Raw genomic sequence first — 27,748 nt, 5'->3', positions numbered from 1 at the left:
GCTGTTTGCCCTTTTTCTCCTCTAAATCTTTCACATGCCTCTTGGCTTGCTCTTGTGGATTCTGCTGGAATTTCATTGGCAAAGCGTTCTTTCACCCGGCACACACTCACACACACACACCCACCAGAGGTCTTTCACTGGAGCAAGCACCTGCTTGCAATTTACATTAAAAAATAGTGCAAGATTTCAACATTTATATAAATAACTCTGGATTCGTGCTTTTTTAACACAATGTTAAACACATCTTTGAGTTGGCACTCAAAAAACTGCCATTGAACTAGATATCAAACAAAACAAAAATCATCAACTAGTTTTCTCTTTATAATTGTTTTTTTACAAAAATACCCCCTGCCCTCACACACACGTTTCTCTTATGATACATATTGCAGATCTTTAAATAAACTTCGGATTGTGCAAACGTTTCTTCAAAAGTGAATTAAAAGACGAAAAGCACACACACACACACACAGCTCAAATAATAATAATTAAAAAATTTTTTTTTAGAATTCCTCAATAATAAAAAAAAAAAAAAAAAAAAAAAAAAAAAAAAAAAACAACTTGCAAAGCTGTGAGCACTCGGACGACACAGAACAAGGAAATATTTACTTTATACAACAGGGGTGGAGCCTGGGCCTGGGACTCTGCCCCTTTATTTAAATGAAGTGCACAGACAGTGTTTAAGGAGTTTGTTGCCGTGGTTTCAGACAGGGTGCCCTTTCTGCTTCTCTTGGTTGCGTGCGTTCGTGCTCTCAAGGCCACTGAGCTGTGATTGGTTGAGTCTGTTGCTGTGCAGGAGGGGAGGCGTCCCGGGGTGGTTGCTATGGTGATGGTAAAGCGTGGAGCCGGGTTGGTAGTGCCCGATGACCTCGCTGTATGTGGGCGGCGGCCCCTCCATCCGGCCCTGGCTGCTGTAGCAGGTGGCACTGATGCCCGAGTTGTTGCTGGGGGGGCAGGGTCCCCCGTACAGGGAGGTGTCGATCAAGTCACTGTCGAAGACTGTGCGGTTGGGCGGGGCGCGGACAGACTCTCGGTTCAGCTCCAGCTGCTGCTCGGAGTCCCGCAGCTGCAGGGTGCAGGGCCCCTGGTAGGGAGGCGGCTCCTCCCCGTCCGACAGCGAGATGGTGGGGGGCAGGTCGATCTCGTGCTGCAGGTAGGGGTAGGTGGGCTGAAAGCGGTTCAATCTGTCCCTCTGCAGGTACGACGGCACTGTCAGCCTGTCAGTGGGACGCGGAGTGTACATCTGTTGCTGAGTAAACAGGAAAACAATTAGGAGGGGCGCAGCACAGGGAGAGTGCTAAGCACCTCGAAATCAACACAAGCAACTAATGGAGCAGGCAGATAATAACTGAGCATACTAAACTGAGGAGAAAACCACGGTAGAAAATTGGCAACGACTAAAAAAAAAAAAAAAAAAAAAAGGATTCCGACCTACCTCTGTCGTTATGTTCGTTGGCACAGAGCTGTCCGAAGGCCACAGACTTCCTTCCTGAAATACAAAAAGCACATTACAATGTATTGGCGTCATAGTGAGAGGATTTGCTAAGTGTGTGCTGTGCAGCTTGGATGGAAGGGAGAAAGGCAGACAGACTCCAACAATGTGGTTGCTCACCGTCGAGTGAACCCCCTCCCCCCCCACCCCCTCTAAAGGACAGCAGTTTCCAAAGCAGTGATCTGAACACCCCGCGGTGTGAAAGCAGTGATCTGAACACCCCGCGGTGTGAAAGCAGTGATCTGAACACCCTGAAGTGTGAAAGCTCTCTAGGAGGAGGCGTCTGGAACCAGTTTCTGTGTGCGTTCCACATTACAGCGGGAAGGAATTTTAATAACTGGAATGTTAACCAGCAGATTGGAGTGACATTATATTTATTTAAATGATGTATCCAGATTAGCAAAGTCTTTACGTGCAGTCCTTCTTCTCTCCCTCCTAAAACCGTTCTGCAGCCGAAGCTCTGAAATGCCACCTCTGTCGTCAGCTGATCTGACTTCCGAAAGCCAGGAAATCTTACTTACATACTTCTGAAAGAGCAAACATGTGCTGCAATCTGTAATGCTGTCCTGTGACTGAACCAAGCAGACAGCACATGCAATCTGTAATGCTGTGCTGTAACTGTCCCAAGAAGACAGCACATGGAATCTGTAATAGTGTGCTGTAGCTGGGCCATGGAGACAGTGCAAGTCTGGTTTGGTTTCCAGATAACCAAGCAGAAACAGCTCTGTTCTTTGCAGACAGTGTGGAGTCTGCGTCAGAGTGCAAGCTGTCAAAGGAACAAGGTCCCCTTTCTCAGTCCATCAGGCTTCATTTCTACAGTCACTTTGACTAGCGATTTAGAGCCCCTATGACACTGTTGAAGCACAGTGGTGCGTTTCTGATTGTGTGTTTGTGTTGGATTGTTTTGGGGGCATTGCATTGTATTGAGAGCAGCAATGAGAATGGCCGGCAATCCATGTAAAGTACAAAGCTAAAGAAACATGCAGAGGTACTGAAGGGGTTAACTCACCGAGGACATAGTCTCATCTCGCCGACGGACCTGGCTGTGTCGGGTGATGAAGGAGCGTGCTGAGAGCTTGTAGTGATTGAGCAGGCATGTAATCACCACTACCATCACCATCATCACCAGCACGATTATAATGATCTGCACAAACTCCAGTTGGGCTACAGAGAGGAAGCACAAAGCAATGGGGTTAGGACAGCACACGCAATGCACGCACCACGCACCCACCGCACATCCACACACCACCCACCCGCGCACACTGTACTGTATGGGGCAGTGCAAAAACAACAGATCTCTCACTACTCCACATAGAACATCACTACATCAATCTAGAACACAGCTGAACTAGTCATGGTGCTGCATTACAAAACCCACATGCACACTTAAGTCTTTATTTAGGTCTACTCTGTTCCATCCACATTCCTCAGTAATAGTGTGACTGATACAGCATGTGCTGCAGATCACACAGCTATCGCATGATTCAATAGGATATACTGTACTGTCCATCTCTCAATATGTCCTGTCCTGCCGTGACTGGAATGAACTCGCTCAGGTTTCAGGCAGTATTGTGCTGTAGGGTTTATCTATTCATTGAAGACACCAGTTGGAATGAGTTGCACAAGAGCTCCCGATGACACCGCTGTCTGGAAGCTCTGAAGCAGCGAGTCAATCACAAGTGACACTACTGCTCTGTTCAGTAAAGCACAGTGCTTGCTGCAGAGTTCAGGGCTCCGACAGGCAGCAGACAGCAGCAAGGGAGCCTGCAGCTACTCCAGCTTCTTTCAGCAGGGGGCGCTGCAGGCAGCAGCATGTCAAGGGGCCAGTCCATGGAAATTAGGAAAGGTTAAATGCATGAGCATGTGTTTAGAAAGAAAAGCAAGCCCCTGGTGAATTTCTAGTGTGCGCACAGCCTCGGACCTCTGGGTACATTGGCTTTAACCAAAGACAAGGAAACAGCTCTGCAGATTTGTGCTGTAGCCTTGTTTTTTTTGTTTGTTCTTTTTTACCCACAGAATTGAGCAGTCCGTGCTCTTTTCAAACAGACTCTCAGGGTTATACATACGGACACGCGCACACACACAAGCTATGTGAATAGATGCATTTGTCAGAACAAAAAAAGTCAAATTACAGCCATCTGCAAAAATTCAAAATGTAGCTGAATTGTGTGAAGAACTGTGCAATTCTCTGGTTCACAGTGTTCCTTATAGAAAGACCATTCATCCAGACTTTAGAGTTTACAGCCTGTTCACATGATAAACACCTGATTATTCTAAACAGGAGCTCAGCTCTGTGGCAGCAGAACAAAGGGAAGGGGGAGGAATGGCATCAGAGCAGACTGGCCTGCTGATCAGCATAGGGCAGTACTGGAGACAGCCTCCCATGAACAGACCCTACACTCACATACACTGGGACAGCCTCCCATGAACAGACCCTCAACACCCTCTGCAAAGACCCCATCCTAAAGTCAGTAGAAACGGGAACTTTTCTCTCCGAGTGCAGTGTCCAGGGTCCAGTTGTAAAGCTCTTTATATCACACAGTCGGGGGCTCGATTGAGGATGTCTCCTCCAATGCTGCTGTGTGTCTCTGGAGACTCAAGAGAGCTGTTTTAATTTGAGACTGCAGTCGAGACAAGTGCAAGAAGTTCACTCCTCTAATATAGCACAGAACCACACTGCAACGCAAAGCCAAGAACCTGGGCCTTTACTAGCTGCAGGGTAAAGGAATGAATGTGCCCCTGCAGTCATCCTTCACAGTGCCACCTCTGCCCAGGCCTTGAGCTCAGACTGTCTGAAATGGATGACAATGTAACCTTGTTAGAAACGGCTGAGTCTGACGAGGCAGGAGAGGTGCTCATTGTTATTCTAGCCCTCGGGGACCCATCCCATTCTCTCCCAGCCTCATTTATCTTGTCTGAGGAAGGGCAAAAGCCAAGCCACCCCTCATTTGCATAAGAAATGACTGTGAAAAAAACCCAAAAACAAACAAAAACACATACTTCAGGGACAGCAGTCACAAAACTGGCAGGTTGATTTCAATCTTCATTTCCAATGAACACTAATGAACCACGTCCTGTCGTAGGACAATGTAGACCACAGAGACGACTATCCCCCTTTCTTTCACCCTTTCCCTAAATCGTGCCAGTCAGAGAAGTACTAGTGTTGGAACTAGGATTGAAAAAACTAAGAAGACAGTTCACAAAATATCAAATGAGGGGAACAGACAACAAGATAAATTGAATATGTGCAAAAAGCACAGTGTACTAAAATAGGTAACTGGTAAGGTAGTGCAAACGCCAATGCAGCATTCCCTACGAGCCCCTAATCAAAATCAGCAACTCAGTGCAGCCAGGACTGGAACCTGCAAGCTCCCGATGGCAGGACTCCTCCCAGCAGTGCAACTCAAATCAATTCCTCTGTTCAAACCCTCAGCAGAGAAAGCAAAAGCAATCCTCCGCCCGAGTTGAGAGGAATAAGGAGAAGTCTATACGAGCAGCTTCATCTACCAGCACAGAGCTTTCTTCATGGAGCAAGGAGAAAGCTATAGTCCAGTCTAATACTTCTTACTGTACAAACACTCCTGTTCCACCCCCAGGAACATGTCCTTTTAAGCCATTAGAAACAAGAGATGAGCTGTCTTTCGGCTCCCTGGACCCACCTACCTGGATATGTGAGAGCCAATGAACACAGACCCAGACTAAACACTGTCTGGAACAAGAACCACACCGAGAAGCTTTATGCCAGGAATCCGGATCCAGGATCAAGAAAAAGCAGAGTGTCTGTACAGCGCCTCTGACTACACTGCATGCCAAGTCAACATGCAAGCTTTGACTCTGCAGGGCTGCTTTAACTGAGGACTACAGCTAAACATCTGCAAACATGTTACCAACAGAAAGTGAGCCAACAGGAGCAAACTACCATTGAATGGGGGGGTTCTTACATGTTTCATCCAGCTTCTGTCAGTGAAAGTGGGCTTCAGTTTCCACACAGCTGTGTGTTGCCATTGTGCCACAGTGTGTGAATGTACTGTCATACATACTAGAGCAGACCTGGAGGGTTCAAGGGCTCCTTTCATTCTAAACCAGGGCTTGTATTGGCTTTCATTACACTAGCAGGCAAAAGCTCCATCCACAAGTCCTGCTGTAGAGGAATAACGCGACTGTCCTTCCAGCCCCGATCATTCCAGATACAGAACTGCAGTCTTACAACACAGCACTGTAACAGGTCCTGTCCTTCTGTGCAACTCCTGCTCCTACAGCCCTGGAAAGAAGGAGCACCTCCCTTATTGAAGGTTTCTATAGAAAGAGCAGAGCCGACTGGAATAAAGCACAGTGAAAGCACGGCAAAACAACGGAAGCTATAGAAATGCACAACCATGGGAAAAGCATGGAGACAATGCTAAATTACTGTGCAGAAATACCGTGGTTAACTTGGAGAAGCGCTGTGCATTGGGGTCTCTCCCTTACCACTATGACCTATATTCGCATTCGAGAGATAATTGAGGGTGTCATTAGGCTGCTTGTACCATCTACTTATTACACAAGGGGTGTACACAGTACCTATCCCCAGTCTCTGAGAAGCCATTGAGGAGTCACAAGATTGCAAAGCATTGTACCCTGAACTCCAGGAACATTTCTTTAACTGTATCGCAGGAGGCATCTTGGAGGTTTTCAGCCTGACTGCTGCAAATTGCTTATATTTTTCATGGAAAATTCAGTGTTACTCCAATTGCCTTTGGGCTGACAGCTCTGACATTAACTCTGCCAGGACAGTTTTAACATTTAACTCAGAGACATGAGTCTGTGATAGTGGTGCTAGACGTGGAGTGGAGGAGAGGGAGTGTCCGAACGGCCTGCACCCCAAGGCAGCTCAGGGTCACTTGAGATAACTCCCCCCGACAACCAGCATGTTCTACTGTACTTGCTCTCTGGAGACTCTGCAGCTGCATTAACACAAATATTCCCACTGTAACCCTTTGCAGCAACAGCCTCCGCTGGAATCTCCTGGGTCAGCACCGCCGAGCCCGGTCTCCCGTCACTGATAAGCTGGGCTTTCTCCCCTTATCAGACAATACATTCATCTTATGATTTGAATGCAGAAAGCAGGGATTTCACTTTAACAATCCCAACCGAAATTCAGAAATGGAGCCTTTCATTGTCTTGTCTGTGGCACACGAAGCATTCAGGCAGCATCACGTCTAGACAGGGTAACAAAGGCCATTTCAGCAGAGAAGGAAGCATCTCACTTGCTGGTCTCAATTACACATAAAGAGGCTGCAACAGACGGAGATGCAAGTACATCAGTGCTGACTGAGACAGGACTGGTCAGACTTTCAGTCAGTATCTAATGCCAGGAAGAGAACAAAAGACATTCTGCCAACGAGTTCAGCCCATACCCCCCTTTCGTGCAAGAGATGTTTTAAAACATCTTAATCCCTTATTATTCTAACATACACTCCCTGTTTAAAGCATCTCTATCCCTGCAAGATGCTCACCAAGTCGCCACAATTGCAGGCCCTGAAAAAGGGACAGGAACTGGGGGATATAGGATGCTACTGTTCATGCCAGGACAGGATGAAGAATGGACAATACTGACCTTTATAAACAGAGCTCTGTGCAATGGAAAGCGGTCGGGCAGCAGGCAGCGTTCTGATCCTCTGTGAATACAGTCTTTATGGGGGAGTTTTGTGTAGTTGGTGTGTTTTCACCACTAAAGGTTTTAACTTTATTTGAAAAACAAACATAAACAACTACATCCGTGTGCAGATTCCTTTTCATGCATGTTGTTTACAGCAAAGTTTTAAAGCAATGATTCCTAAAGAACAGTTTCTCATTGGTTATCACTGGACAGAACAGCAGGGTCATTAACCCCTCCTCCACACTCTGAACTTTCACCTCTGTACTCTTGAAGGCAGACAAAGCCTCTTTGTGAACAGTGATCAGCTCACTGTGCTGCTGAAGCAGACTCAGCAAAGAGCTCTATAGTGTGGAAACAAAAGAGGATCTTACAGAACAGAGACAGTGGCTACGAGAAACTCAACATGCAAATCAATACGAGATGTACACAATTCCAGATGTGCTTCTGAGAGATTTGGGACACAAAGGCCCTCTTTCTTCTTTCTCACTGATTAGTCTACAACTAAATGCTTCGTGCCACCAACTGCTGTGTGTGGTATACAGGGCTGTACTGGACTCACATAAAAACCCATGACTGCAGTGTGTGGTACACAGGGCTGTACTGGACTCACATAAAAACCCATGTTTGCACAGAGTGACTGTGAAATGCAATGGAGTGGCGTTGCCACGGAATAGCTATAGCAATCCCCACACGCACTGCATGCTGCTGTACCTTCAGTCTGTGGGATCCAGGGAGGGCTGCAGGATGCAAAGGGTTAAGCCCTTCACTCACCCAGCCAGCCAGCGTTCACTATTCCCTTTTTTGCATCATGTCTAGACAGCCAGAACAAAGGCCATTTGAAGTGCTGGGAGTGGGAAGCGGAGGGTAGAGGAGGGGAGGGGAGGGGAGGCCAGGTCTGTTTCTGCAGCACGCCATGCTCTGCTCCACTGTTTCAGCTACAGGGAGGAGAGCCACGCTGCCCAGGACAGGACACAGAGCCACCAAGCACCAGCCTGACCATCCTGATCCAGTCACACTGGAATACATGTAGAACACAAACTAAACATGCACACCTTTTAAGACACTATGTCAGGTGCAAATATTAGGCAAGGTTAATAATTACAGTTTGTTTTCACCATAAAAATGGAAATCACTGCCTTTATGTTTGAAATTTAAGTGAAAGGTGTTTTGTGCTGCAATATTGCAGCACATTTACTGCAGCAATATTTAGGACATTTACCACATAAGCAGTAAAAGTATTGCCCCCACCAGACCTTCCTCACAGCTCAGGGCTGGTCTGGCCACTATTGAGGAACTGTTAGTAGGCGAGTCTGGCAGCAGAGACAGCGACAGCGACAGGGACAGGAACAGAAGACTTCATAAGCACTCTGCATGTGTACAATATGAAATGAACTTGCTGGCACACTTTATGCTTCTATATTTGTTTTCATATCTTCAAGTCAGGCACACCCTAGAAATTGATCAAGGCAGAGAAAAGCCCTTAAAAGAGAAAGCATTGCAGAGGCTAAGTGCAATGCTCTACACTGCTACTCTTACTGTAAGAGCATTCTCTATGGTGTTGCATTAACCCTTTGCTGTCCTATATCGGACCAGGTCCGAAATTACAATTTTCCCTTTCCAGTCCGAAGTTGGACACTGTCTGACATCATCAAAAAGGCGTAAAGCACTGGTCTCTAGTCTTTTTTTCTCCGGAAAAAGCAGAGAAATCCTTTCAATGGCCGAGTGAGACCGATATGAGACCAAAGAAAAATAAAAAAAGGGGCGTATCTGATAGCCCCTCCCCTGCACCCCAAATTAACACAGACACAAACAAAGGAGATAGCGGCTTCTGCATTAAGCACTCAAAGAATATCACAGACATTTGGACATTTGCAGAGTTTTTTGAGATGTTATAGTAATAAAATAATGACTTGGAACACATTATTGAGGAGTTTGGTGATAAAATGAGTGATCAGGAGAGGATTTATCAGTATGTACATCTATAAAGAGATATGTGAAAAATTAAGCGAACAGGGGTGGGGCTTGGCTGGAGATGCAGTACTTAGTGTACTTTTGCGATTCTGTGCCTTTTAAACCTGTTTTACTCTGAAAAAAAAAACATTTAAAAACAGTGTGTGTAAAATAAACAGCGTGTATGAAAATAAATTGGACCTGACGCGCCTGACAAGCGCTGAATAAATGGACCGCTAAGGGTTAATGCCACACATGACTTCCATTCCATCTCATTAGAGCGATGAGATCCAGGACAGCATCCTTCTTAAGAGAGCAGTTAAACACCAGCAGCAAGACTAGGGTGGGTTACTCAGGTCACTGTGGTTATACTCCACAGAGCCCTATTAGAAGGCATGTGACATGACTGCGGTGTGTCTCAATGAAACGTCTTTACTGAACACCACCTGAACAGGGCTAGCCACTCTGCGAGAGGAGGACACAGCAAATCACCTTCTGCACTGGTATCATTTTTAGCCACAGCACGTGAATAATACTGAGGAGCTTCTGTTACAGCCAGCAGAGCAGCTGGAGGACAAGCCCAGCAGCTCTCATACAGACAGCAGCTCTCACATATCCTGCTCATTCACAGCCAGACAGCAGCAGCAGCAGCGTGGCAAACAATAGCCCAGACAGCACAGGACGCCCCCACTTCTGGACAATGGGGGCTCCACACAGGAGCTGCTTGCATGATTAATCAGCCAATCCTCACAGCGCTGTGCCCACAGGGACTCAGGATTGAACAAGAAGCCTAAGTGTATAGAAACAGAAAGAATGCCTATCTTACATTTCACTTTCCTGAAGTGTTAACAATAAATATTACACATGAATGGGGAATAATCCAGCACTAGAACTCCCTGAAGCAATGCGTCTTTAGCACAATATTTAGCTTTTCATTGTTACTGACTACCACTAACAATGTAGTGTAAAATGACCAATTACAACTTTCTCATGTCATGCTGGAACAAAAACCTGAACGGGAATGTCTGACTGGAGCAAGCCTGCCCCTCTGCCTCCTCCTCTGCCTCTACAGTAGCAGTGGGAAAGCTGCTCTCAATATCCTTACTGTGTCCTAAGCAGCGCTACCCAATTCACCCTCAACACACATCAGCTGTGCAAAGAACTGTGATGCAGCCAAGCAGCTGTACCATCGACACTGTCATCCGAAACCGAGCCGGACGGCAGACAGTGTATAACCAAGTGATTAATGAGCAAAGAGATCGGCCACAACATCTACACTAGGGCCCTTCATGGAGCAGAAGTGCTCTGAAATGAAACAAAGCCCCAGACCAGCCTAATAATAAAACTGTGTCAAGAGAAAAGAACAGAAGACACTGCAGCTATTCTGCAGCACTGGCAGTGAAGTGAGCAGAACCCTCTCTGACAGACCCTGGCTTCAGGCATGAAAGAGCTGTGAAGTGCAACTCCCAGGTCCTGCGTTACAGGCCAGTTTGTGTAATGTTGAGCAGCACTTGCCAGCACGCTCCTCTCGCAGGCAACAGCTACGGGACATAGTGGCAGTCTGGAGCACAAACCAACAAGAGTCTCACTGAAGCGACCAGACAGGGTGTCATCACTGCAAACGAACAACAATCTCCATGGCTGCACAAGCTGCAATACTCAGAGAAAGAGGATTGTTCTGAAGTGTTGTTGCATTGCCAGCGCTCTCTTACTTCTCTTACAGATCCCGACACTCGGACTGCCGACACCAGCTATATTCACACCGAGAATGACCTCAAGGCAGAGGGTACAGTGCAGCTGGATCACAGACAAAGGATCTGCACATGGCTCTTGCTCGTGCCGAACTTCAGTCTTTAAAAGGCTAAGCTGCGAGGAGACCCGCAACACCCAAACAGAGAGCTTGCAGCTGCTGTTAACGAAGTGGCTGTGTCCTCAAAGGCTTTCTGACCTGCACAACGAATGGGACGCTGACGATGAAACTACTGGACTTTCTCCCCGCTGGAGCTGCAGGGATCCGGTCAGCTAGACAGTGCTGACAGCTGAGCTGGAGCTGCAGGGAGACAGTGCTGATGTTCATTTTGTGACAAGAAAAAGAGGGACTCCTTAAAGAGTTTCGAAATTGGGACAACCTGACCATTTCTCCTGAGAATGTCTCTGTTTATTCATTGCTGTATTTTTGTGTAAGGAGTACAGACTCCTCTAGGCTTTTCCCCTAAAGTCTAGGAAGTTAATACAAAAAGGTTAGAAAAAAATGACTCCACAAATGAACTGAAGCAGAGGTCTGGAAAATCACCAGCTCTGTACTGCAGCTGCCTCTCTGAATCCAGCGGCAGGAATCTGCCACAATACTGCAGTTTGCTTTAGGATGACGAACTGTGCAGCACCATGTGCTGCCACGCAAAGCTATAGAAATAGAAAACATTGAGACACTAGTATTCAGCAGCATTCACAGTGCAAAATCAAAAGCATCCAACTGTTGCATTATGGCAATTCCAGCCTTCTTATTAGTAATAGATGCAACGGAAACAAGTTCTCAATAATCCAGCTCAATAGGGGGGTTCTGTCTCTCCAAACCCAGGCAAAGCAGATCCGGACTGTCTCATAGAAACCAGGCTAACAAATACTTGCAAGCGACAGGGCCAAAGTTAATAATTAAATTAGAAACAGAGACAACTAGAAAACAACAACATAAAAATAGAACTAGCCCATATGATATCCTGAGTGATGTGTGCAGGGTATCTATTTATAGAGAGACAAGACAGACAGACAGACAGACAGAGATAGGGATAGTGTGCTTGTGCTCCTCTTTTGTGTGTGCATTGTGCATAGTGTTTGTATCGACTCACGGCATTCAAGAAGGGCCTTGCACACCACACAGCAGGAGGACTAACACAGGTACAAACTCAAATTAACAGAGCTGCAAACACAGGCCACTGAAGCACTGCTATTTACAACCCCTTTCCTACTGAAGCACTGCTATTTACAAACTCCTTCCAACTGAAGCACTGCTATTTACAAACTCCTTCCCACTGAAGCACTGCTATTTACAAACTCCTGAAGCACTGCTATTTACAAACTCCTTCCCACTGAAGCACTGCTATTTACAAACTCCTTCCCACTGAAGCACTGCTATTTACAAACTCCTTCCCACTGAAGCACTGCTATTTACAAACTCCTTCCCACTGAAGCACTGCTATTTACAAACTCCTTCCCACTGAAGCACTGCTATTTACAACCCCTTCCCACTGAAGCACTGCTATTTACAAACTCCTTCCCACTGAAGCACTGCTATTTACAAACTCCTTCCAACTGAAGCACTGCTATTTACAAACTCCTTCCAACTGAAGCACTGCTATTTACAAACTCCTTCTTTTGTGTTTGATTCATCAGAAGACATCAAATCAAAAGCTATAGCTTGTTTGTTTTTTCTTTTACTGGAACAAGGCCAGCATTGCTGCTTGAGGGAAATGAAACCAAGTAATTTCTAATGTCTACAGGCACTGCGGGCAAATGCTTTGTGAATTTACAGGCATCTTCACTAGCCTAGCAGCCAGCCATTCCCGTCCATGCAGGCAGAATGCATCAGTTTCCTCAACTTGGGACATCACAGATGAGGAACCCTTTAAACTTCAAAAGAGCCTTCTACATGCACCAGCAATGAAGCATCTGCAAAGCAGCTACAGAAGGATGAGCCAGCAGAGGCTGTGTTAAACATCTGTGCATTTCAAAGAGAGATGGGATTCTGTGGCTACATCAAAGCAATACTCACTGATGTGATGGTCATAAAATAAAAATGTAAAATAAACCACCCAGTCTTGTGTTGGAAGTGAAGTCTAGCTTAAACTAGCCTGCTGACTGCAGCATTGCAGGCTCCTCAGCAGACCAGAGTCTCAGTCCAGTTCAGACACACGGCACAGCGCTGGGTGGAATGCTGTCTTCACAGGACCCATCTCAGTCCAGTTCAGACACACAGCACAGCGCTGGGTGGAATACTGCACTTTTTTTTATGATTATATGTGTGCCTCATTTTTTAAATTTTTTTTTTTTTTTTTTTTTTTTTTAATGCTGGCTTACTTATGCAAACAGCAGTAACCTGCAAGGCAGCCGAGTGGATGGTGCCAGACCTACAGGGCTGTAATAAACATTTCTAGACAAACAGTCAGGAGATAGAGGCAGGCTCTGAGTCAGACAGGAATGTAGAGGGTTGTATTGTGTCTCCCTGCCTCTGATGACTCACTGCTTTGTCTGTCAGGCCAGTCCACCTAGGGGCTGTACAGGTGCAGTGTGAGGTGTGTGACACCTGCCCCCTGCAGGTCAGTAGCAGTTATACACAGACAGGTCAATGCTCACAGTAAAGCACAGCACCTTCAAATTGTAATAAAGGGAAGGTTTACTACCTTAATAAAGAAGCGATGCAGCAGCTTGTATACAATTAAACAAGCCAAAGATCCTGTTTGCGTTTAGGGTTTTTATTTTTGTTTGCTGTTGAAATGTTTGAAATTTCTAACGAAGGCTGCGAGAGCGAGGATTACTGCTGTCCAGTTGCTACTGGTTAACTGTCAGAGACTGGAGTAAATAGTAAAGTGCTGGTAAAAGAACCGCATGATGAAGAGCACCGATCCCGCCCCCTTCTCTATCCAGTTGGGTTCATGAATACAAATCGACAGTCTGGCCCTCTGGCAACACAGACAACAATAAGCATGCACACATCACTGGCCATGTGTGCCTGGGACAAAGGGGAAGAGGCGTAGACACCAAGCCAGCCAGAGGAGTGGCAGCCACACTGTGACTAAGAAGCTTGAAAGGCCCTGAATCACAGGCAAGCCAGGGCAGAGTTCCAGTGTTCAAGCTGGACAGACACTGAATCCAGCAGCGTCTGCGCTCAGCGCTGTGGTTCTACCAAAGCAGTGCTATGGGTGTGCGTGTCAGAGCAGTACCAGTAAGGGGGAGCCACTCTGCACCATCCCGAGCCACGCCGTGCTCTACAGGACTGAGTCTGAGCTCTGAGAGAGGGTGGACTTCAGCACACTGCACAGAACACAGGACACTGCATGGCTCACCAGTGGAATTCAACCCAACTGAAACAAAGAGGGATCTGCTACCTCACCCCTTTAGTCAGACAACACAAAAAACCCTCCACACTTACACTAGCACTTCACTATTTGGGCAAAACAGGATTGTTCTCCTGTAGTGTATCTACTCAATTTGAGAATAAACACATTGACTTCCTGTCCATTCAGCAAAACTTACTGGATCTTGTATACTGCGCTGCAGTGCTGGGATACAGCTGTGTATACTGAGCTGCAGTGCTGGGATACAGCTGTGTGTACTGCGCTGCAGTGCTGGGATACAGCTGTGTGTACTGCGCTGCAGTGCTGGGATACAGCTGTGTACTGCGCTGCAGTGCTGGGATACAGCTGTGTATACTGCGCTGCATTGCTGGGATACAGCTGTGTGTACTGCGCTGCAGTGCTGGGATACAGCTGTGTGTACTGCGCTGCAGTGCTGAGATACAGCTGTGTATACTGCGCTGCAGTGCTGGGATACAGCTGTGTATACTGCGCTGCAGTGCTGGGATACAGATGTATAGTGTGCTGAGATATACAACGCCTCAATACTCAATACTATGGGTGAGTGTGGGATTTACTATACAGCTCCATGGCAATTCTCAAGATACTTCCTCTCCTCTTAAAAAGGGCAGGCAGGACATGCTTACCTGGCACTAGAAGCCGTGTCAAGTTAAACATTTGTAGATTTAATGTTTAATTCACTGTTAATTCTGTCACTCAAAGCTTGGCACAACCAGCCACTTTACTGGCAAGTGCAAGCAGATGCATCATTATTGGTACTACTGTATATCTATCTATCTCTCTTTATAGCTATATAATACATGACAGGAAATGGGAATGAAGGGGTACAGGAATGCTGAAATGCTGACAATGTTTCCTTTGACAATGCTCTGTAAACAAAGGAGATAAATATGGAAATGAATATTTGTACGGCCTAATGGCAAGAGAAGGGAAAATAAACCTGTTGGTTCAATTGCAGTTTCAGTGGGAGCCCATGTGATCCCTCAGTAAACTGCACAGCGAATTGAAACAGCTTTGAGAAGGCTGTGTAACACACATAGCATGTTCATATGCCCAGTCGCACTACCGAATCTGCTTAACTGCGGCTATTTTACAGCAAGAACGGTGCATAAAAACAAACTTGACTGGGTTAGATCAAGTTCAAATCTGCATACAGCAGAAATATAATCAAATCAAGAAAGACTACTTCTTGTGCCAGTATCTAAATGTCAATATTTTTACAGCCTGGCTCTTCCTTTCGTAAATTGCTAAGGGCATAAAAAGATTAAGAGAGAGGCAGAGAGATCATATCCGTGCTTTCTGGCTGGATTTTTAGATGCCAAGATACTGTCAGCTGCTGGAATTGTGCAGTGGCGTGCTCTCTTACACAGAGACCTCAGAAAGCTGTCAGACGCGAATAAGCTTAGGGCGATAGACCAAGGTGTGTTGTAAAGTGAAAATAGCCCTGACACACACTGCGATAATAGCTGTCTGCATGCCTGCAATGTGAGCAACACAGACACAACCAAACTGAAACATTAAAAAAGAGTGGTACTCACTCAGAGGTAGGCATTTTATACAACACAATGTACTACTGTACTTACATTTTATACAGAGCTGGGTGACTATAGCTGGTAGTAAATCTACTGGCAGCAGCCTTTCCGGGGGGGAGGGTCTTATTACAAGTTCCACTGGCAGTAACAGAGACGCCTCACTTACCGCTGCCAGCGGGTTAACATCAGCAATGCTGATATTGCATTGGAGTTTATGAAAGGGCTCGGGTAATTACAAGAATGCACAGTTTACAACCAGTTCGAATTGTCTATAACCAGTGCCTTCATAGTGTAAATACACACAAAGCACCGAGGAATCTGCCATTTCTAACGATGAACACCGAGGCCCGTCTCGGGGAAAGCAGCCGTTGTGACTGCTGGCACCGTGCCAGTCAAAGTGAAACTGTCTTGAGATGAGAGCCCAAAACGAAATTAGGAACAATGGACCGGGATGTGCTAATAATACAACATACACACATACACACTCTCACTCGCTCTCTATATTATACAAACATTCTATATATATATATATATATATATATATATACACACACACACACACACACACACACACACACTTATTAAAAAAAAAAATTAAAAACTGGGCTACACTGTATGCACAGAACAAACTGTCTCGATATATTAAAGCTTTTTTTTGTCGAAAAACCAACTAAACTAAAATTTAAAAAATAAATAAAAACACATTATGCTGCCTATCAAGTACGTAGTTTCTCTACTAACACAATCAAATTAAGAACGAGGTAAACTACTATACAACTACAACGAGACAGTCAAACAACTCCTATAGAAACTTTACGCGGCACTAACACTAGTACGCAGCTCAAACCGCTCACGACGGCAGCCTCATAAACAGCTAACTTACCATATAGACACTTAACAATAATGACTGCACCGTGTCTACTGTACTGTACGGTACAAGTAACCACGTTTACATATGCTCTATAGAGACAGAATAAATAAATACATACATACATACATACATACATACATAAAGCCAAAAACACCGACACAATTCAAAATGGCAATGCTTTGTAAGAGTGCCGTAGTACTTACTGATCTCCATACTTTGGAACAGCGACGATCGTTTGCAATTGCATGTGCAGGAGACATTGGGCTGGACAGATCCTGCTGCTGCTGTGCTATTCAGACCCATGAAGTTGTACATTTAAATACAAAAACCGACGACGGGAAAAAAAAACGAATTTGACACCTCCGGCTTTCCAGCGCTGGTTCTGATGTCGGGGGTGCGTGTCTGGTGCAGATAGGTTGTGGCTAACGGGGGTCTTCTGTTGCAGCTGCCTTCTGTCCGTCCCCCCCCCACCTGCCCTCCGGAGTTGGGAGACGGTGGTGGTTCGTGCAGACAGGAGGTGTTCCTACTTTTGATCTGTCTGGCTCGAAGCTGCCTCTCCACCTCATTCAAGTCCAAAGCGACACGGATCCTCTGGGGGTGGGGGCGGGCAGTCTGAGGCAGACAGGGTTACGTCACTGCCAGACTTGGGCAACCTGAGTGGCAGCTGAAGGAACCAACCGCATTATTCTAGACCGGGGCTGCGTAGGGTTCTTCTTAAACGGTCTGAGATTTTTTTTTTTTTTCGTGAGAAACTTTTGAAAAAGTCCAGTGTTGTTTTATTCTAGTTATAACAGAAGCTGATTTTTGTTTTTGTTTTAAACATTTTATTTTTCAATTTAAATTGATTATTAAATCGTTTTCAGTCTCCAGTAAAACAACAAAAAGCTTTGTCAAATATGTATTAATTTTATTAATGCTACTATTTCTTCTTCACCGTCCTTCTTGGTGGCATGACGTCATTTACAGGGTTTGTTTTGTATCTGTGTTGTATCTGAGGGCCCATAATAATGTACGTGTTGATGGGTTGGTATTGAAAATACTCGAACAGATGACAATTGTTTGTTTTCCAAATATTGCCCCTAATTATTCAGTTATTCGCTTTAAACCCTGCCCCCCTTATCAAACCCGTGAGAAAATACAAACAATGCTACTGTGTATGAGAGGGAAGGAGAGGGGCGGCACGGACAATTCCTTTACTTATAATTGCTAAAATGCAATAATTCGACATTACGCAACTGTTATCACACATTAGAGAATGTGTTACTACGGGACACGTACGCATTTACTTAAAAACGTATTCTTGAAACGTTTGCATGGCACGGCATTACTTTACAAATTACATCCAAGTCGGCGATGAGTGACGCGCCAGCGGGTCAAAGGGAAAGTTATTGGTCCTTAGTGGGTTCTTTTGATTGGAGAAAACAATCACTTCCAGCCAATGACAAGAAAGGGTCTGCCCTGGTGTACGAGAGTGTTTGTGACCTTTGGGGCTGGTTGACTGAACTGTCAGTTTCACTCACTCACACAAACACACACTCAGACACACAAACACTCAAACACACTCACACACACACAAACACACTCAAACACACTCACACACAAACACTCACACACCACACACACACTCACACACACACACACACACACACACACACACACACACACACACACACACACACACACACACACACACACACACACACACACACACACACACACACACACACACACACTCAGACAGAACCTGCAGAACAGCCTCCTACAAACACACTCACACACACACACTCACTCACACACACACACACACACTCAAACACACTCACACACACTCACTCACACACACACAAACACACTCAAACACACTCACACACACACACACTCAGACAGAACCTGCAGAACAGCCTCCTCATTACAACCTGAACTGTCAGTTTCACTCACTCACACACACTCACACACACACACACAAACACACACTCACTCACACACACACACACACACAAACACACACACACACACACACACACACACACACACACACACACACACACACACACACACACACACACACACACACACACACACACACACCACACACACACACAAACACTCACACACACAAACACACACACACACACACACCACACACTCACACACACACACACACACACACACAAACACTCACACACCACACACACACACACACACACACACACAAACACACACACACTCACACACACACACACACACTCACACACACTCACACACACACACTCAAACACACTCACAACACACACACTCAGTACAACCTGCAGAACAGCCTCCTCATTACAACCTGCAGAACAGCCTCCTCATTACAACCTGCAGAACAGCCTCCCCATTACAACCTGCAGAACAGCCTCCCCATTACAACCTGCAGAACAGCCTCCCCATTACAACCTGCAGAACAGCCCTCCCCATTACAACCTGCAGAACAGCCTCCCCATTACAACCTGCAGAACAGCCTCCCCATTACAACCTGCAGAACAGCCTCCCCATTACAACCTGCAGAACAGCCTCCCCATTACAACCTGCAGAACAGCCTCCCCATTACAACCTGCAGAACAGCCTCCCCATTACAACCTGCAGAACAGCCTCCCCATTACAACCTGCAGAACAGCCTCCCCATTACAACCTGCAGAACAGCCTCCCCATTACAACCTGCAGAACAGCCTCCCCATTACAACCTGCAGAACAGCCTCCCCATTACAACCTGCAGAACAGCCCTCCCCATTACAACCTGCAGAACAGCCCTCCCCATTACAACCTGCAGAACAGCCCTCCTCATTACAACCTGCAGAACAGCCTCCTCATTACAACCTGCAGAACAGCCTCCTCATTACAACCTGCAGAACAGCCTCCCCATTACAACCTGCAGAACAGCCTCCCCATTACAACCTGCAGAACAGCCCCCCCATTACAACCTGCAGAACAGCCCTCCTCATTACAACCTGCAGAACAGCCTCCCCATTACAACCTGCAGAACAGCCCTCCCCATTACAACCTGCAGAACAGCCCCCCCATTACAACCTGCAGAACAGCCTCCGCATTACAACCTGCAGAACAGCCCCCCCATTACAACCTGCAGAACAGCCCCCCCATTACAACCTGCAGAACAGCCTCCTCATTACAACCTGCAGAACAGCCTCCAAGATTTAGAAGTGAGTAGTTTTTCGAGATTTACGATTATACTGTATTTCGTAAATCTCGAAAAACTACTCACTTCTAAATCTTTTGTACTCATTTTTGTATTACTTTAGTATAAATACATGTTAATTTGGATTCATATGTTGTTTTTTTCTGACTTTATGTGAACGAAAAGACATACATTTGCCCGTTTTCCCATTGGAAATAGTGATATTTTGAAATATCACTGTCCTGGTCACAAAAGCAAAGTTTGTGGGGAATAATAGCCATTTTCTATACTTTTGAGGCATAAGCAATTAAGAAATAACACTTACTACCCAGGAACAAAAATTGTGTTACATAGTGTAATCTGTTGTTATATTAGTAATATACAGTATATACTACTATTATTATTACTAACAGGACCAGCAGTGTACTGCAGGGTGTTACCAGACTCTGCAGGGTGCGGCTGGCTGCTCAGGACAGCAGGTGGCAATCACCCAAGCTGCAGGATCTGCTTGTGTTTGGAGAGTACTAGTGAAGCAATGATAGAAGCAAGGATTTAAAGAACACACAAATATATCGTTTCAACATCCATACCTGGGATCACTTTAGAAAAGCACTTCTGTTCTGTTTCAAACTATAACAGGCTGCCTGGTGTGTAAATCAAACTCATAGTGCGCCCCCAGGAAATGAAAGCTGTATCTGTAGCCAAGAGGGAAGCCCAGTTTGAACCTGTGTCTGCCCGTCACTGTTTATCAGTCCTCTTCTCACTCAGTGAGGTGACGCCTACACTTCACTTATTTCATTTCTGTAGCTTTTATATCTATGAGGGCTTTCAAGTGGGATTGAGGTGTTCATGTGTTCAGGACAGGGCAGAAGCCCTCCACCTGTGAATGGTGTTGGGTTGTGTAAATAAAGTTCTATATTTAGATTTTTAAGTTTGGCAGTAATGCCAGAATCCCTTAAATGAACCAATGTCTTTACAGAGGGGGTATCCTGGTCTCCACACAGTGCTGAACTGCTGCTCCATGCTTCACACACACAGCGTCAGAGTTCTCCACACAGTCCTCTCTGCTTGCTGAGACTAAGAACAAAGAAGAACCCCGGACTGGCTTTCCATCTCCTTTCACAAGAACATCCAAGCTCCATTGACATGAGCAGAGCTTCTGCCCGGTCCCAGGACTGTGTACACAGATTTCACTTAATATCCTGTAGACAGACACATAGTGTACATCCACACACTTCATATAGATGGCTTTGATCCGTGCTTCTGAAGCAGCTTGGACTGTGAAGCTTTTTGACTCTGCAGGTGATCTGCTGCTGTTCTTGTAGAGCAGCTCCGTTCAATGCAATTAAAACCAAGGGAATTAGTCTGGGTTTAAATTGGGCTCTGTGTTATATGCCCAGTTACCTCTATCCTCATCCAGCATTAATGAAAACCACACAGACCCAGTGCGAGAGACGAGACCGCCGATAGAACAGGTACACACCCCAGCAGCACAGCTCAAACAGGAAACAGGGGCTGCTTTGAAACAGCATGTCAAAACTTCATGAAAAATGAGGTCTCCTCCCAGCACGTCCCTATAACACTTTACCATTGTAAAAAAAATGTACAAAGTAAAAAATACGCTTGTTCCACTTTTATGTGGATAACATTAATATTTCACAAATAATCAGTTTGTGATTTTGTTTTGATTGGTGTTGTTCCTGTAAGTTTTGGAAAATTAAAATGTATTTTTGGCAAACTCAGTAACTGTAGCACTTGTGTTGTGGCAGATATATTGCATACAGTACTAAAGTGCTTTGGAGTATGGTAATGCAGATGGAAATGCCAATGATTCAGGACAAGCAAGTACACACCGGAATGGACCTTGCAGCCAGCTGGCTTTCTACTCTGCAGCCTGGTGCTTGCAGATATCACGTGATTGGCTGTTGGAGCTCTATGTACACGACTTGTTAAGAAGCATTCAGACACGGGCATCTACCAGCAGGAAATACGGTAGGCATCCCCCTAGTGGAGATTCCAGGGAACTGCAAGAGGGAGAAGAACAGCCATCAGTAAAGTAAGGAGAAAACAAAGGGAGGATGGGTTCTGTTAGGCACAGAAGGGAGGATGGGTTCTGTTATACACAGAGGGAGGATGGGTTCTGTTATATACAGAGGGAGGATGGCTTCTGTTATATACAGATATTTTACCATGCTCAGTATATAATTTGTGTGCTCTATTTATTTATTTACCGTGCTCTGATATTCAGAGACTGTGTGTGCTTCCCTCACTGCTCTTCATTTACTGAGTTACAGTAGATGCTTCAAGTTGTGAAGCCATTTTCTACATAAATGAACTTTACATTGGTTCACATACCACTGAGTACTCCGAAATGCCACCAGTCGCCCTGTCTTAGCAGTGATATGCCCCATATTCCTTCCCTGTTGCAAAAGGTTTTTCCACTAATCTGTGACAGTGATAAAGAGCAACATGGTGCCACAGGCTACAAGAAAGCAATGAGATTATCTACAGGCCCTGGGCAAGCAATGCATAATATAACAGTGAACAACAGTGACAGCATGTTCACACAACTTGCTAGGAACCATCTTGAAACCCATAAAGTTCACAAACCATCCCTGGACTCACAGACATCCCACCCCAGGACATCCTCACTCACAGTCATCTCTCTCCTGGACCTCCTCGCTCACAGACGTCTCACTCCTGGACCTCCTCACTCACAGACATCTCACTCCTGGACCTCTTCACTCACAGACATCCCACCCCTGGACCTCCTCGCTCACAGACATCTCACTCCTGGACCTCCTCACTCACAGACATCTCACTCCTGGACCTCCTCACTCACAGACATCCCACCCCAAGACCTCCCCGCTCACACACATCTCACTCCTGGACCTCTTCACTCACAGACATCCCACCCCAGGACCTCCCCGCTCACACACATCTCACTCCTGGATCAAGACTGAAAACACCCGCCTGCTCAAGCACACCGGAGGAGAAGGCACGACACACAATGTTTGTCTGCTTGACTTAGTTTCTTACGAGTTACCATTGTGATTGAGTGATTTGAAGTTGTGGATGTTTAACATGGTCGACAAGGTGGGATGCATTCATGAAGCATTAGCACGCCAGTCAAAGCATTGCAGCCTGTATCAACAGCATCATGACAATGTGTCTGGCATGCTGAGAGATTTTAAACATAAATACTTATTTATTAACCTCCCCCCTCCCCCATCCAATCAAAAATCATTAGGGTTACCAGAATCACAATGAATTCTGGAACTTGCAGTCCTGCTTCTCTTAATTAAAACATACAGGCAAAAAGAGCCTGTCCTGACAGCATTGAGATGTGAGTTAAAAAACCTGAACTGGATCACACAGCCCTGTGAACTGGAGCCTGATGGTCTTCCCAGGAATCCTCCAGTACTGATCCGGCACACTGGTCCCTTTTAAACCAGTGCAGCAGTAACTAATACTAATAATAGTAATATGCTGCCAGTCAATGAGCTGCACAAAGACAAGCTTTGCAGATGAGTGTTACATTGCTATTGGTTTGCTCTGGACTGGAATCCATTTCAATAGCTAAGAGGTTCATTCACAATCTGTTGTGTGTGAGTTGTTTTAGCATCTGTGACTTCAGAGCAGTTTCTTGTCTCTGGCTCTCATGCCTGAGAAATGTATAGCAAACATTTGAAATAAATGAATTGTAGAATTGCAATACTAATGCAAACACTTCTGCATGAATAATGTGCGTTCACACAGGCAGACCGTGGAACGCAGTACAGTTGACACACATATGTTTTCTCTTTCTCTACTGAATGAGCTTTCTGTACCTAATGTATAACACTATAACTTCAAAGGCAAACACGTTGTGCAACACTATCGCAGGCAGACAGATGCAGGGTTTACACAGATTACAATAAACTGTTCTTTATTGTGTTCAATTATACTCATTCCACAAAGTGTCCATCCTGAGACAATTGTGAGCCATGCATCTGCAAAGGAGATAATTTTCCATTTTCCATTGAACAGCTATAGCTAAATCATAGACAACAGCAGCTGTAATAAGCACAGCCTTTTATCTTCCATAGATCAGCACTGGTCCTAATAAGAGTGTGCCTCTTACTGAACTGACCCATCTTAAACCAGCCTGGACTCCTGTTGAGGAATTCATATCACATTTGACAAGGACTCACCGGTCTTAACTTTTCAAAGCAGATACAATGAAGTTATATTTAAGAAATTAATCTGCTGTGGATTTCAGTGCCGGGCTCAAGGACGCCTGGGTTTTTCTTTACCAGCATGCAGAGACTGCCTAGGAGCAGCGAGCCACACGTTCTTGGATTCCTGATATTGAACCGTTACGAATTCTACACAGGTGGGAGCAGCTCAGATGTGCTGCTACATTTATATTACTGTATTTTTTATTACTGAGATTGATTATCTGTCTAGGATTTGTCTACATCTGTAAAATAAAATGAATCCTTATTATTATATTTATACCATACCCACTCCCTCCCTGCACTCTATATCATGATAGAAGCACACAGCACAGTGCAATGCACTGCAGTATATAATGTAGCAATCAGAGAGGGAGGGAGTGGATAAAGATTATAAAGGCTACAGGCACATATTCTAATAGACCTGCCATTGAGACGCCACTAAGACTATTTTTGTTTTATGAGGGGGAGTCGGCAGTCTGGAGCTGCAAGTTATACAAATAATTTAATAAGTTACATTTGGAAAGAAAAGCCATTGCAAGCTCATTATTCCTTGTGCTTGTTCCAGTTACACCAGCTTTCACACAAAGGTTACTTCACCAAATTAAAAATAAATCATAGAAAACAGTATCCTTTTAAAGCTTCACAGTTAGCCCTTTTAAGTAATACAAAATAGGTCACATAAGTCTTGTACATTAAATCCATACATGCTGTATTCTATAGTGCTGGAGTGGTGTGCGAAACAATAAAAGCAATTACTGAGCAGCTGGTTATTTAAAACTGAAATGAAACAATCAGACAGAAACTGAAATGAAGCAATCATCAAAAGGGGGTTTTATTGCCACGTTGCACCTTCGTTGTTAAATGTTTACCCAGCAGCCCAGCGTGCATGTGCCTGCCGAGTGACTCCGCTCTCATCTTGAGCAGTACTCTGAAGCAGCTTCTTGTGGCTAGTCTCAGATCTTTACTGCAACTGGTAAAATGGCTTGGCTTGGCAACTGGCCACTTGCCATCGTCTGCTGCAGGAAAGGCTTGAATTACCAGTTTGGTTGGCTGAGTTGTTGGCGTTAATCGCTGTTCTGGTGGGCAGTTGCTGAGGTTGTTAACTTGACTGCAATTGCACATATGCATGTGGCACCGTACCAATTTCATACAAGCATATTTATTACAGCTGAGAAATTCAGGCTAAGTCACCGGTAAAATCAGTTTGACAGTCTCCAAACAAAACCGTGACACAATTCTGCAGAAAACTGTGAACATCGGTAAGCTGCCTGAAAAAGAGAAGGCAATAACTAGACCCAGTGTGGGGGACAATTCTCTCTCTGAATACAGTGTAGCGATCTTGGTTAATACACACATAGGCGGAGGGCAAGCAAACCACACATAGGCGGAGGGCAGGCAAACCACACATAGGCGGAGGGCAGATGCGAACCTGGGACCTCTCGTACTAAAGCATAGCGCCGATACCGCTGTACAAAAGAGCTGGCTCCCTCGCAAGGAGTGTATATCAGGCTTACGTCTTTGTATGTGATTAGATCACCTACCAGCCCTGCTGCTTCCTTCCCCCGTGCACGTTACAATAGTGTAGGTGTGGGGGGCAGTTTTCTCTCTCTGAATATAGTGTAGGTGTGGGGGTAGTTCTCTCTCTGAATATAGTGTAGGTGTGGGGGTAGTTCTCTCTCTGAATATAGTGTAGGTGTGGGGGTAGTTCTCTCTCTGAATATAGTGTAGGTGCGGGGGTAGTTCTCTCTCTGAATATACTGTAGGTGTGGGGGTAGTTCTCTCTCTGAATATAGTGTAGGTGTGGGGGTAGTTCTCTCTGAATATAGTGTTGGTGTGGGGGTAGTTCTCTCTCTGAATATAGTGTAGGTGTGGGGGTAGTTCTCTCTCTGAATATAGTGTAGGTGTGGGGGTAGTTCTCTCTCTGAATATAGTGTAGGTGTGGGGGTAGTTCTCTCTGAATATAGTGTAGGTGTGGGGGTAGTTCTCTCTCTGAATATAGTGTAGGTGTGGGGGTAGTTCTCTCTCTGAATATAGTGTAGGTGTGGGGGTAGTTCTCTCTCTGAATATAGTGTAGGTGTGGGGGTAGTTCTCTCTCTGAATATAATGTAGGTGTGGGGGTAGTTCTCTCTGAATATAGTGTAGGTGTGGGGGTAGTTCTCTCTCTGAATATAGTGTAGGTGTGGGGGTAGTTCTCTCTCTGAATATAGTGTAGGTGTGGGGGTAGTTCTCTCTCTGAATATAGTGTAGGTGTGGGGGTAGTTCTCTCTGAATATAGTGTAGGTGTGGGGGTAGTTCTCTCTCTGAATATAGTGTAGGTGTGGGGGTAGTTCTCTCTGAATATAGTGTAGGTGTGGGGGTAGTTCTCTCTCTGAATATAGTGTAGGTGTGGGGGTAGTTCTCTCTGAATATAGTGTAGGTGTGGGGGTAGTTCTCTCTCTGAATATAATGTAGGTGTGGGGGTAGTTCTCTCTGAATATAGTGTAGGTGTGGGGGTAGTTCTCTCTCTGAATATAATGTAGGTGTGGGGGTAGTTCTCTCTGAATATAGTGTAGGTGTGGGGGTAGTTCTCTCTCTGAATATAGTGTAGGTGTGGGGGTAGTTCTCTCTGAATATAGTGTAGGTGTGGGGGTAGTTCTCTCTCTGAATATAATGTAGGTGTGGGGGTAGTTCTCTCTGAATATAGTGTAGGTGTGGGGGTAGTTCTCTCTCTGAATATAATGTAGGTGTGGGGGTAGTTCTCTCTCTGAATATAGTGTAGGTGTGGGGGTAGTTCTCTCTGAATATAGTGTAGGTGTGGGGGTAGTTCTCTCTCTGAATATAGTGTAGGTGTGGGGGTAGTTCTCTCTGAATATAGTGTAGGTGTGGGGGTAGTTCTCTCTCTGAATATAGTGTAGGTGTGGGGGTAGTTCTCTCTCTGAATATAGTGTAGGTGTGGGGGTAGTTCTCTCTCTGAATATAGTGTAGGTGTGGGGGTAGTTCTCTCTGAATATAGTGTAGGTGTGGGGGTAGTTCTCTCTCTGAATATAGTGTAGGTGTGGGGGTAGTTCTCTCTGAATATAGTGTAGGTGTGGGGGTAGTTCTCTCTCTGAATATAATGTAGGTGTGGGGGTAGTTCTCTCTCTGAATATAGTGTAGGTGTGGGGGTAGTTCTCTCTCTGAATATAATGTAGGTGTGGGGGTAGTTCTCTCTCTGAATATAGTGTAGGTGTGGGGGTAGTTCTCTCTCTGAATATAATGTAGGTGTGGGGGTAGTTCTCTCAGAATATAGTGTAGGTGTGGGGGTAGTTCTCTCTCTGAATATAGTGTAGGTGTGGGGGTAGTTCTCTCTGAATATAGTGTAGGTGTGGGGGTAGTTCTCTCTCTGAATATAGTGTAGGTGTGGGGGTAGTTCTCTCTCTGAATATAGTGTAGGTGTGGGGGTAGTTCTCTCTGAATATAGTGTAGGTGTGGGGGTAGTTCTCTCTGAATATAGTGTAGGTGTGGGGGTAGTTCTCTCTCTGAATATAATGTAGGTGTGGGGGTAGTTCTCTCTATAGTGTAGGTGTGGGGGTAGTTCTCTCTCTGAATATAATGTAGGTGTGGGGGTAGTTCTCTCTGAATATAGTGTAGGTGTGGGGGTAGTTCTCTCTCTGAATATAGTGTAGGTGCGGGGGTAGTTCTCTCTCTGAATATAGTGTAGGTGCGGGGGTAGTTCTCTCTGAATATAGTGTAGGTGCGGGGGTAGTTCTCTCTGAATATAGTGTAGGTGCGGGGGTAGTTCTCTCTCTGAATATACTGTAGGTGTGG

At 45.4% G+C, this 27,748-nt stretch overlaps 1 protein-coding gene across 2 annotated transcripts; it reads right to left on the bottom strand.

The window, feature by feature from the left end:
* Window positions 1-540: 540 nt before the first annotated feature.
* On the bottom strand, window positions 541-17,185 carry LOC121298123 (protein TMEPAI-like). Of its 2 annotated transcripts, none has more exons than XM_041224957.1 (4): window positions 16,774-17,185; window positions 2,499-2,653; window positions 1,433-1,486; window positions 541-1,240 (listed from the first exon to the last, which is right to left on the bottom strand). In XM_041224957.1, exons 1-4 carry the CDS (start codon window positions 16,883-16,885, stop codon window positions 701-703), a joined length of 861 nt encoding a protein of 286 aa, XP_041080891.1. In that variant the 5' UTR covers window positions 16,886-17,185; the 3' UTR covers window positions 541-700. The 2 variants fall into 2 exon arrangements, with proteins under 2 accessions (XP_041080891.1, XP_041080890.1); XM_041224956.1 differs by having other exon boundaries at window positions 543-1,246.
* Window positions 17,186-27,748: the final 10,563 nt, after the last annotated feature.

The sequence above is a fragment of the Polyodon spathula genome, chromosome 23 (genome assembly GCF_017654505.1).
Source record: "Polyodon spathula isolate WHYD16114869_AA chromosome 23, ASM1765450v1, whole genome shotgun sequence".
In the NCBI taxonomy this organism is placed as follows: domain Eukaryota; kingdom Metazoa; phylum Chordata; class Actinopteri; order Acipenseriformes; family Polyodontidae; genus Polyodon; species Polyodon spathula.
This window is presented reverse-complemented; position numbering and strand designations above follow the sequence as displayed.

Bases quoted from the DNA above. Each gene is read 5' to 3' on its own strand.
- LOC121298123 (XM_041224956.1), bottom strand. From the start codon at position 16,885: ATGTACAACTTCATGGGTCTGAATAGCACAGCAGCAGCAGGATCTGTC. The intron at 2,654-16,773 runs GTAAGTACTACG...TCCTCTCTGTAG, and splicing joins GTTCCAAAGTATGGAGATCA to CCCAACTGGAGTTTGTGCAG. The intron at 1,487-2,498 runs GTGAGTTAACCC...TTTGTATTTCAG, and splicing joins GAGATGAGACTATGTCCTCG to GAAGGAAGTCTGTGGCCTTC.